At 41.1% G+C, this 12,921-nt stretch overlaps 1 protein-coding gene across 1 annotated transcript in view; it reads left to right on the plus strand.

Moving 5' to 3' along the window:
- Nucleotides 1-12,921, plus strand: part of UBR1 (ubiquitin protein ligase E3 component n-recognin 1) — a 159,283-nt gene that overhangs the window by 14,516 nt on the left and 131,846 nt on the right. Inside the window, exons 4-5 of the mRNA XM_075065850.1 lie at nucleotides 5,941-6,081; nucleotides 12,092-12,216. Coding sequence (XP_074921951.1) covers nucleotides 5,941-6,081; nucleotides 12,092-12,216 — 266 coding nt within the window. The remainder of the gene's footprint in view (nucleotides 1-5,940; nucleotides 6,082-12,091; nucleotides 12,217-12,921) is intronic.

The raw sequence follows: 12,921 nt of genomic DNA on the forward strand, positions 1-12,921 counted from the left end.
GGGTCCTAGCGCCCCCCATATTGACTTTCAGGGCAGACTGACTCTGAGCCTGCCCTTCCACCTCAGACTCTTCCCTTTTCCAGCGGGATCCCCACCAGCACAGGCAGCCCCCTTGCCTGCTGTCACTGCTCCTGCCCCATGCTGGACAAGGAGGCAGCCCCATCCCTCACTCCCAGTGAGGCTACAGACAGAGGCAATGGCAGGGGAGGGAGGCGCACGCAGCACCTCCCGACACCCATAAAGGAGGAGGTGAGGGAGATTCCTGGACCTGAGAGAGGCCTTAGGAGCACATTTCTACAAATCTGCCACCCCTGGCTGTGTAGACATACCCACAGTAAGTAAGTGGCAGAGCTATGCTCTCTTGTCCTGAGTCCCAGTCCAGTGCTTTAAACAGAAGAGAGTGTCATCTCCCTACAACTGTCTTACTCTGTTTTGTGTGCAGAGCAAACCGAATGTGATCACATAGTTAATAACTATATAATAACTAAGGCTATGATTTGGTCATGGCAGTCATGGATTCCATGATTTTACCAGACCTCTGTGACTTTTTCGGCTTCAGCTGTCAGCGACTGGAGCCGGGGCCCTGCGCCCCTGCCCCGTGGCTTCCCAGGGCCATGCATGTCCCACCTTTCCTGCCTATGGCCAATGCTACACACCTGTGGCTGGGGTTGGAGCTGAGAGTGTGAGGCCCTGCCCTGTACTGTGGCCAGCTCTGGAGCGGGATCTGTGCTTGCCCCTGCTGTGGCTGTAGCTGCTGTAGCCGGGGCTGTGGCAGCACCCCCTCATAGCGAGGGGGCTCGGCCTGTCATTCCCTGCCCCATGAGACTCCAGCTGTCATTCCTCCCACCATACCTAGCCCTGCCACCCAGTTATTTTTAGTAAATAGAATCTCTTGTGAATTTTCATTTATTGCCTATGACCTGTCCATGACTTTTACTAAAAACAGTGCCAAAATCTTAACCTTAATTACCACACACACACACAGGGTGGACTAAGGTTGCATAGGCAATAGTAATAATCTTTATAACTGGTAGATTACTGCAAAGAGATTAACAGACAGGTAGATTGCCTATTGGATATAAGGGCCAGACTTAAATCTCAGAAATGCAGTGCACGTGTTGCATATCTCAATTCCATTACTATGGTTAGGGGTGTAGGAGCAGGTTTTTTTGGTTTTATTGTAGAGGTGTCAATTTCCACCTCCACATCTAAGATTAGAATCTGCCTTTGATTTAGTAGAGTACATTAAACATGCAAAATAATAAGTGGCCAAAGGCACTTTTTCCTCTCCTCTTCTTGAGCTCTTAGTTGAAAGAGTAGAAAATACTGGCGCTCTCTAACCTCCTTCTTGTTTTGAAATGATGTTTAACTTTTGGGAGTGCTTATCTTTTGCACATTCCCAAAAAGCCATATCTCAAACTCTTCTATTTTAATTGGTTTTGCTGTGCTAATCAAGCAACTTTTTAGCAAATCTGAAGAGAATAATCCAGTTCATAGAACTGAGACCTTGTTATAACTTGAAATTATTGTTAATGCGTAAGAGATTATTTGCTAAGGGAACAAGCAATCAGAGTAACAATGCTGAAATATCAGTTAAAAAGCTCATGTTTATAGAGCTTGATACAGTACTATAAATAGTACTTACGAAATGACTTGTTTGCAAGCTGACCATGATAAAGAGGTTTCCAAGCCCATATTTGGTAAATAGATAAATAAATAAAATAAACATGTATGCACAGGAACCAATGCAGTCTTTTCACCAGTCAGATCGCTGCTGCAATCTACATACTGTTTTGTCTATTTCTGCATTTGGATTTATTTAGTTCTTTGAAATTGCTTTGAAATTGCTTTGGGCTTGAGGCATGGGGGATGGGTGGAGAAATTAACAAATGTTAAATTTCAAATGCAGGAGGTTGCTTTAGACCTGGATCTTCTCTTCCTGACAGCCTTTTGATGGTCTCTGAGCCAAATCCATGTGACCAGTGAGAAATTCCAGCTGTAGTTCTCTTATTTGGGGAAGGATCATTTTAAGTAATTCCTCCGGCTGCTCTCTTCCTCAACTGTCCTCTGCTGTCCCCTTTTCTGCCTGACTTCACTGGTGGTTGTTCCCTTTCAAGAGTCATTGCAACAGATGCTTAGTTTTGTGAATGGAGTGGGAGCATACAGGGATCGTGAGCCTTTAAAGCTGATGTACCTCTGCAGCAAATTTACACTAAAGAGCATCTAAATCACCATATATTCAATTTAACTGTAATCTTTTACAGTTTAAAAATGTACTAGTTTTTATTGAGCTTCATTACTTTGGCTGTTGAAATTGCATCCACTTCTACCTGCATCAAACGGCCATGACTGCCCTTTAAAGAGGAAGTGCTGACTATGCGTGCGCTCATGTATTTAGTGCATGCACTCATGTATTTAGTGAGTGCATCTTTACAGATAATCAAAAGTCAAGCATGCTTATCTAAGTGTCTTATCCTGACTGTAGGATAGTCAGACAAGTTGGGTGAAATAATATCTTTTATTGAACCAACTTCTGTTGGTGAGAGAAATAAGCTTTCAAGCTACACAGAGCTCTTCTTCTGTAGGGTATCCTGGCAGTTTTGGGAATAGATTCAAAGAGCCTCCTAAATACTAGGGAGTGGTAATGAGGCAGAAGATGTGCTGAGAACAGCCAGATAAAGTACTTCTGCGAAACCCTTGATCTGGTGATTTTAAAGTGCATTACAAGTATTCTTTAAGCCTTACAATATCCCTGTGAACTATGTAAATAAAATATAAGTAGCTTCCATATATTTTAGCTACATTATATATGTAGAGATGGATGAACTGACTCCCATAAAGGATTCAGTAAAACGATAAATAGAAGCCAGGAATTCAGTTTCCAGTCTTCTCTTCCCATCCTCTCAGTAATTTAAGATGGCTTCTTTAAAGCCAAGTAACAGTAGTTGGAACATGAAGATAGCAGGTAAGTGGTTGTGATGTTTACTCAGTTTGTAAATATATTCTAAACCTTTAAATTATGCTTTTTTTTTTTTTTTTAATTTGAGGGGGCATTTTTAATAGTAAAGAACATTTTTAAAAGTATTTTGTTTGATAAGTTATTCCTTCTAATAACTATTTGATAAGTAATTTTGTAATTGGGATATCAGGCAAATTATGTACAATTACTGGTCTTTCCTGCACTTCGTCTTAACTTTATGCTGGACCACTGGCCAGTTCAGACTTTTCAGAAAGCATTGTGCAGAATCAATCTTGGGGCATTGTATTTAAACCCTGAACTTGGTCTTAATATCTCACAAAACTGGTTAGAGAAAATGCTACACAGCTACTTAGTATACAAATATATATAATTGGTTTTCTAGAATAAGTATTTTAAACAGTACTTTGAAATACTTGTAAACAAAGCTATTAGACAGCTTTGGTGTCTGTAATCTTGTCTATAAAGACTTTCTATAGCAGTCTGTTTTTGCGACTTATGTAAAAAGTACCCCTGGAACAAATATGATTAATAACCTGCATCACAACTGTAAAGGTTTCAGGACATTGGCATTCCTTTTTGATGGAATGCGCACACACTGTCTTCCATTCAGAATCTTTTCCAGAGATGAACTTGTGATTAATTGTGGGACCTAAGATTTAATGTTTTTCATTGAGTTCTCAGACACTAAAATGAAAATGATAGAGTCCTGTGGCACCTTATAGATTAACAGAAGTATTGGAGCATAAGCTTTCGTGGGTGAGTACCCACTTCGTCAGACACATGCATCTGACAAAGAAGCTCATGCTCCAATACTTCCATTAGTCTATAAGGTGCTGCAGGACTCTTTGTCACTTTTTACAGATCCAGACTAACACGGCTACCCCTCTGGTAAAATGAAAATGTAGTCAGTCCACAGCAAAAACAGTTATGCCTTTCCAGCATATAAAAGAAAACTCTAGTGCATGATATCCTTTCAACATCAGTTCAGCCTTATGCTGATGGATGATTCTCTTGCTTCCCTTTCCCTATCTGATAGGAATTCTTGCTTGTAGCCGAAACATTACCTGTTTTGAAATTCCACACACAAATTAATTCATCTCTTGGATTTCTGTAGTGCACACAGTCTGTAGGGTACTATCCTAAGCCACACTTAGTCAAATAAGGAATCACTAACCCGGGGGTCGGCAACCTCCGGCACGCATGCCAAACATGGCACGTGAGCTGATTTTGAGCAGCACGCAGCTGCCTGCTGCAGTCCTGGCCCTCAGCCCCCCCGCCCACCGCTCTCCCCTGCGGGGGCAGGAGGCAGAAGCTTGGTTGTGCGGCAGCCAAGCTTCCCTCTTCCCCACTTCTTCCCCCAGAGTGGTTCTTTCCTGCCACGCCCCCTCTCCTTCCCTGTCTCAATCAGCTGATGGCCCTAGCGAGGGGGAGGGCAGAAAAGCAGCAGTGTGCAGGCAGTCCCCTAGAGGACACAGAGAGAGGTAGGGACAGAGCCTTGGGGAAAGGGGGGGAACAGGCATATCCCTTCCAGCTGCCTGCCCTGAGCCGCTCAGGGCAGGGGGCTGGGAGCACCCCTACAAGCCGAGCACTCCAGCCCTCTGCCCTGACCCCTCCCTACACACTCAGTCTTCTGTCCTACACCCCCCACACTCCTAGCCCTTTGCCCTGACCCCCCCCCACACTCAGCTTTCTGCCCTGAACCCCCCAACCCCAACACATACACAGCCTTCTGCCCTGCCCCCCACATCCTCCAGCCTTCTGCCCTGCACCCTCCCACACCCCAGCCCTCATCCCTGAACCCCCCCCCCCAGGTCTGGGGTCCCGGCCGCAGGCCCTGCTCAGCCCGCTGCCGGCCTAGGTGAACAGAACCCCAGGCTGGCAGCATAAGATCAGCATTTTAATTTAATTTTAAATGACGCTTCTTAAACATTTTGAAAACTTTGTTTATTTTACATACAATAATTTAGTTACATAATATAGACTCATAGAAAGAGACCGTCCAAAAATGTTAAAATGTATTACCGGCACGCGAAACTTTAAATTAGTGAATAAATGAAGACTCGGCACACGGCTTCTCAAAGGTTGCCGACCCCTGCACTAACCCTTATCTGTTGTGTTGTGCTCCTTTCTCTCACGTGGATACAGAATCTCAGTTTAAAGCAATATAGCAGATAACTAAATGTGATTTCTGTGGGCTTTAAGGATAATAAAAGCTCCTCTCCCTGTAGGCTCACACATTGTTTTTATTAAGGGTTTCTGTGGTGTCTTAAGGCTGGCATAAACGCTTACCTGTAGCCAAAATGTTACAGGCTTTCAGATCTGCCCTGGCAGTAGTCACATTCCTGGCCTATTTTCCATCCTTGAGTCAAGTTTAAGGGGAACTCTGATTAGCTCCTCTAGATATTATATTTCCCTTGTCTGCCCACAAGCCGTCAATGGCTCTACCCCAGAATCGAAGGCATATTGAAATATGTAGAACTGCCCTTAATGGTCACTTATATACTGGCTTTAAGCAGCTACCGGGAGCTTTCAGAAAATACTGCAGTGTACCACTCTTCATTCCACCCCTCTGGTAACCTGGGGTTCAATACATAGCCCCGCTGAAGGCAGTGTGACTCCATGCAAATTCAGGGTTCTGCCTATGTGGAACAATTTGCAAGTTGAAGACACAGCTGTGTTCCTACTCGGCTCTCTGCATGTGTGGACACCTGTAGATAATTCCAGCAAATCCCATCTTCCACCTCACTGAAGTTCTCCCTTTCTTACTTACAAAAAAATAAAATGCTGCAATATAAAAGCATATGGTTTACACAATGACACTTCTTACAGCATAGCTATTTATCACGGTGTTGGAGGCACATAAAATGTGGATGTATTGACTTGACAAATGTACACTTTTCTTGTGTTCTTGATTTTTTTTATGCATATTTGTATGTCTGAAATACCTCTTAATTTTTCAGATGCATACTTCCACTGGAGGAGGGTTTTGTGACTGTGGGGATACAGAGGCATGGAAGACTGGACCACTTTGTACTAACCATGAGCCTGGAGCGGCAAGCACTACAAAAGCGGTACAAATAATACATAAAGAAAAGCAAATCTGAATATTGTCTGTAAATCTTCAAGCTTTGTAACATCTCCCTACCTGTCTAGAAAAGTTACCATTTGCTCAGCAAAAAAATATCTTTTCAGGGTTGTCCAGGCCTGTGTGCCTAGAATTAGGTTACATGTACAGAATGCATCTTTCTAGGATGCCTTTGGGACTTCAATATTCTGCTTGATAGGATAGAAGCAAGAAGGGGAGAGGAATGATGGCAGTATAAGCAGCAGAGAATCCTGTGGCACCTTATAGACTAACAGACGTTTTGGAGCATGAGCTTTCGTGGGTGAATACCCACTTTGTCAGATGGCAGTATGTTTGTCTGCTTCTATGATGATGGAAAAATGCACTCAGGATCAGGCTGCTGGTTTTTAAAAGGGTAGACTACATTTTGAGTCTGCTGAATGACCTTTTCTAAATGGTAAAGGACAAGTTCAATACACTACATTAAAGAAAAACCCACTAGACACATTTTTTGTAGAGCTTGTTTGTTGCTAGCATTCACAACATAATATAAGGTATGCACATGTAAAATGTGGTATCCTTGAGTTGGGATGAGGGGGGGGACCAACTCAAACCCCTCAAAAACCAGAACTTGCAATCAAAAGGTGCTACACAAACTTTCAGACATCTAAGTCTGGGAAATGGAGCCCAGATACTGCAAACCAAACAGTGGTTAAAGCATTGTTGTTCTGCTCCTCTAGGCTTTTTCAGGGCATTGATTGCTCATTGTTGCCTCCCAGCTCCAAATGCCCTGAAGAAGTCCCCAGTGCCTAGTATCCCCTGTCCCAGACTCCCAAGGGTAGCCTGCTTCCTACCATCAAATGCATGTTGTAAATAGTAACAACATTTTTGAAAAGCTTTAAGATAATTAAATTTGAGTATACATGTCTGTAACTTAAGGGTAAAATCCTTTTCAGGAATATCATGGGGATTAAAAATACATTACTACTAGCTACCCAAGAAAATCAGTAGTTTTTAAACTTAAAATCCAAACACAGTTTTTCCATACTTTCAAATATTTGCATTTCTTTACGTTTTGACCTAAACTTCGTGTTTTGTGACTTTCTAATAGTTCTTCTGGGTGTTTTTTTATTTTTATTTTTGCACTTTAAGTTAATGCTAGACACTCGGTACCTTAATTCCATCTTCATGCAGTTTTTGTAACTGAATATGATATAGTATCATTTATTTATTGCCTTTTATCATCAAGCTTTCCAACGCTCTCTACAAACTTATACTTACCCTACAAATTGTTGCAGGGGTGAAATGTAGCAGTTGTTTAATAAACATTGTAAAGTTAGCACAGGAAGTAAAGAATATTCTGTACAGTTGATTACAGGATTGGATTCACAGGTGTTTTTCTGGTTTATGCAGTTAATTTTTAATTATCCACAAGCTTTATAGTAACAGTTCTCACAATTTCACCAAAAGAAAAGAGAGGACCCAAACTGCCACTGCGGGAGGGAACACATCCTCCGCTTCATTCCCTGTAAGTTTTGTAATGGGGAGAGAGGAAAGAGATCCTGTCCATTCTGGGTTTGTTTGGGTTTTTTAGTCTCTTTTTAGGGACCTAGAGAAACCATTAATTTACTAGGAGCTTTTTGGTATCTATTAAAGAACTAGATATGGAAAGAGGGGCTCTATCTGCATACTTTCCTCACCTGAATGAGGGAGGGTAGAGAAAGATTGGGGGGGGGGGGGCGAGAAGTCTTCTCGTTAAGGGTTGATTGCCTTTTGTTTGGAATATCCTTGTCTACAGCAGTTCTAATGGATAAAAACTTGTTTTTATCTATTTCCCAAAGGTCTGTGCTTGGTACAATTTACCCCTCCAGATGCCAAACTCTAACTGAAATTTAACTCAACACAACAGTGCTTACATAAAGCACAATTCACATAGCTTCTGCCTAACACTTATCCTTTCTCCTCCAAATTTAAGAACATAAGTAGCATAGTTGGAATAGGAAAAAATTTAAACCCAGATATTTAAGACCTCTGGTTCCCAGGATCTGTAAGAACCTGATTTCAAATAGTGTCATAGGTGCAGATGAAGACATCTTTAAAACCATCTGTAGACATTTTAGATGGCAGCCTTGATTTGGAATTCGTCTTCTAAAGCTCATCAGGACAGGAAAAGTTTTTAGCAGCTGTGAAAGCCATTGGTCATTTCAGTTCATTACTTGTTTCATTTCTGTTCCAGGTTTTTCACCACCTGAATACTGTTCTATTTTGATTTTTTTTTTTTTAATGCCACCTAGAAACTTATGATCTAAGTGAAACTGAATGCTGCTTTAGGAAGTTTCTAAAGTCATGGTTCTTGACAATTTCAAAGTACATCACCAATATGTTATACCCCCATCTATCAAACCATATACTATTCCATGTGAATGGAACCTGGATTTGAGATCTTGGTTTTGGTAATTATCTTTTCTCCCCATTTGCTTTCCTTTTCTCCCCATACAACATATACATTTTGAGATTTGCAAGAAGTTTAGTGCAACCTTAAAATTAATGGAAAATGCATCCAAATATGCTAACTGCCTTGAAAATTTGAGCCTCTGTGTCTAGGTCACAAGTCTCTAAAGTTTCTCCATTTACATCTCTAAACATGGATACCAATATAAGAAGCCATTCCATGTATTGAAAAGATGTAGTAGTCCCTCATTATTTAGGTCCCCCATATTCAATCCCTTCTTTTCATAGGGAAGGGTGACAGTGAAATAGATCTGTGGCTGAGGGCTGTATCTGTACATTTGGTTATATAGTGATTCATGGAAGGGAGACTTACAGATGTTTTGGGAGAGTATGCAAACAGATTGAAAGGATGAGACATCAGGGATTGCAGTTCAGGCCTGGATTTGTCATCTACAAACATCTTCATATAAGTCAGAAGCAATGTTACCATCTTTTTACTTTTGTAACCTAAGTTTCCTAACCCATTTAATGAAGCTTTTCACAGCCTGTGCTTAGATAAGAGAGGTTTACATGTTTTTCTGTATCTTATTTTCTTAACTAGTATCTTTTAAAAATGCACCTATATCATGTTTGATTTGGTGGATAAAACTGCTGTTGGACTATTTCTGAGAAATCTTATGGGAAATGTTAGCAAGGAATTGAAAAGTGGTGCGTTTCACTTTCCCCAATGTCACAAAGAGGCTTCAGTGGGGCTGTGGTCTTGTACAAAAGATTGTATCTTTCTGGTGGTGCAGTTCTCATTCATTCTCCTCAGCTTCATTAGTCTTGCTCCCTGTAGTGTAAAGTGACTTTACCAGACTGTATTGTAGGGCAATACATTTACCATTATTCCTGAGGTCATGATACCTTCTAATGAAACACACACACACACACATCTGTAATATGATTTTAGCTCTGCATTGCATATAATCAACCTCGGTACTTCTGGCACCTTAGAGACTAACACATTTATTTGTGCATAAGCTTTCATGGGCTAGCCCATGCACAGATAAATTTGTTGGTCTCTAAGATGCCACAAGGACTCCTCGTTCGTTTTTGCTAATACAGACTAACATGGCTACCACTCTGAAACTCAGTACTTCTGTTGTTTCTTTAAATTATATGGCAAGGATACTGTTAAGGTATTTTTCCCCCAGTTTGAACTTTAGCGTCCAAAAGTGGGGATCTGCATGGACCCTTCTAAGCTTAATTCCTAGCTTAGATATGATAGCGCTGCCACCAGCCAAAATATAGTGCTTGGCACACTTTCTGTTCCCCCAAAACCTTCCCTGGAGAACCCAAGACCCAAAGCCCTTGGGTCCTAAAATCAGGAGAAATAAACCATCCCCCCTCCTTTCTCCCTCCCTGGATTACCCTGGGAGGCTGCACTGATCCAAACTCCTTGGATCTAAAAACAGAGAGGAATTAACCTTCCCCTCCCCTCTTTTCCCCCCACCAATTCCTGGTGAGTTCAGACCCAATCCCCTTGGGTCTTAAGGAAAAAAATCATCAGGTTCTTAAAAAAGAAAATTTTTACTTTTTCTTTTTTTTAATTAAAAGCTGTCTCTATAAAATCAGGATGGAAAATGTTTACAGGGTATTCAGATTCATATAGCCTAGAGGGACTCCCTCCCCCCTAGCCTGAGATTCAAAGTTACAGCAAACAGAGGTAAAAATCCTTCCAGCAAAATACACATTCACAACCTTGATCCCTCTTAGCCCAGACGAACAACGAACAACAACAACAGCACAAACAACAGACTTTCCTCCACAAATTGAAAGTACGTGTCCCCGCTTATGGTCCTTGGTACCTGTCAGGCTCAGTTACTGAGCTTCTTAACCTTACAGGTAAAAGAGAATTAACCTTACCACTGTTTGAGGACGATAGAGAACTAACCGGCTGTTATATACCAAGCTCAATCTTTTTTCCATTTTGTATTTCTATGTATTCGCTATTGGATATCTGTCCTATCTTCTTATAAAATTCTGAATGTCAGTTAATATGAAAGAGCTAATGCAGCAAGCAAAGAAGAGGTTGTCCGCCGTCATAATAAAAATACATTGTAGATATAACATTGTGGGGAAAAAAAAAAAGAAGAGAAGGAGTTGCCTTCTTGTGCTCAATTGACAAGTGGAGATATTGGCCAAATGATTTCCTAAGTGTTAGAAAATGTCCGTGCCAGGTTTATTGGCTACCAGCCTACATGTACTGTATGATATAAAGTTTTTTTTTTTTTTTTTTTTGCCTAATGCCGCAGTTGTCTGCTTTAAAATAGAACTATAGGGAGCAACAATCCTGGACTATAATCTCTGTAAAGGTACACAACGCTTCAGGGAACTTTGGGCCATAACTGTTAGTGTCCAACTATACACGCACAATATGAAATTGTGAAAATCTCCTCTTCCAAGATTGGGAAAGAGCCATTCTCATCTTGATTGGTGACAAGAGCAGAGTGGGATGCCTAAAGGTGAAAGGGGGCAGAGCGGAAGAAACAGCTAAGGCATGAATTAGCAGATGACATAATACGCATTATTGTAAATTGGCTGGCTTAGTGTCCGAAGAGACAGCTTGGTAAGTAGGATCGGGGGCAAGGGCCTTTTTTGCGTGGTTTGTGCATTACGTGGTGCTAAAAACACTTGAGTTCTTTATCCAATATACTGAATACTAAGCACTTAGCTGGTGTAGCAAGCACAAGTGTACCGCCCAGTTTCTGGAAGCTCATTTCAAAAAACTCTGAACACCTAGGCGCCTATAGGAGTGATGGACAGTTAAATCATGTCCTTTAAATCTGTTCACGAGTTCTGCAATTAACTAATATTCACTGGACTCTGACCTCAAGTTTGAGCTAAGGTGTGATAATGAAGACTCAATTACAAATTTCTAAGGTGACATTAATTAGAAGGTCACATGTAATTTTTATGGCTATCAATCTGGGGCAAGAGAAAAACTAGGTATGTTAAAAACTTTCATTTGGGATGGAAGTGATAGTTCACAGATCTTTTAGTCTCAAATTTCCTCAAACGTATTAGCTAGCTGATTGTATCACCAAGAAGAATGGTGATGTCGCGACTCACTTGTAATAAAGTGGCTAGTGCATAGTTTCGATGCTTGTTGCTTGTCTCCGGTGAGTGGGGATGGAAGCTGCTTGCGCCTTTTTTTTTTTTTTTTTTTTCCCAGATCTGAAGATGATTAACTTATTTTTCGTCCTAACAATTTATTTGGTTATTATTTGAGGGGTAGTGCTGTTAGTTGGATCCCTATAAAAAGCCTGGGCAAAGAGTCATGTGGCACGGCCTATAGACGACAGAAGTATTGGACCAGTAAACTCGTGAGGGTGAAATAGCCCACTTCAGTGCAGGTGCAGTGTCTAATGGGTATTCACCACAAAAGCTTATGCTCGCAAATAGCTTCTGTTAGTCTATAAGGTGCCAGCAAGGACTCTTTGTCGCTTGGTTATAGTTTGTGAGCTTTCTCGACGGAAAAGTTTGCAAGCATGATTTGTTGCCAAATCTGGATAGAATTCATTTTCATATTTCTGTTTGTCATCTTATTAAAGATACTTGGCTTCTCCCCATTAAGAAGAGAAGACAGACGCACTAACTACTGTGATTACTTTTCAATGATGAACATCAATCTTTATGACCCCCATGTCATCTACAGTCTACAGAGAGCGGCTTGGTTGTGAGCTCGGGGAAGCCCAGTTGGCACACTACGCGCAATAGATAAAAGAGGTTCAGTGCACTCTGTGTGAAATTAGAAATTGCTCTTTTTTAAGGATATATGCTGATTCTGTATATTCTTCTCTCTATTCTCTGATCATAGTAACTGTTGCTGTGATGTTGGAGCATGGAAAGAGACAATGACATAATGTACGAAAGATAATGCAACCTATTGTTAATTGATGTTGGCATGGAATATGAATAACTATAAAGAAGCGTGATGGGTTCGTATTATGTGCTGATTTGTTATTCAATGGGAAACAATACCAGGGTCCAGAGAGGTGAGAAGCCACTGATTTGCTTACATGATGTTGATGCCAGTTTCATGCGTTAGTTCAACACACAGAACGGCCAACTTTCTCTAAATTAGTTAATAAGGTTAGTTTTATCTATCTGATTGCACTTACTTCGATGAGGAAAGGACGCATTTCGAGACATACCACTAAAAAAATAAAAATAGTATTAATTTGCATGTTATAGTACTTGGTCAAACATTTAGGAACTAGCGTTGCTCGAAGACACTTTATTTTGCTGTCCTGTGGCACCCTCTTAGACCTTAAGCAGATTGCACTGAACGAAGTGGATTGGCACCGCACGAAAGCTCATGCTCCGAACAGTACAGGGCTGTCAGTCTATAAGGTGCCATGAAACTCTTTGCTGCTTTTAA

The sequence above is a fragment of the Chelonoidis abingdonii genome, chromosome 4, assembly GCF_003597395.2.
Source record: "Chelonoidis abingdonii isolate Lonesome George chromosome 4, CheloAbing_2.0, whole genome shotgun sequence".
Lineage (NCBI taxonomy): Eukaryota > Metazoa > Chordata > Testudines > Testudinidae > Chelonoidis > Chelonoidis abingdonii.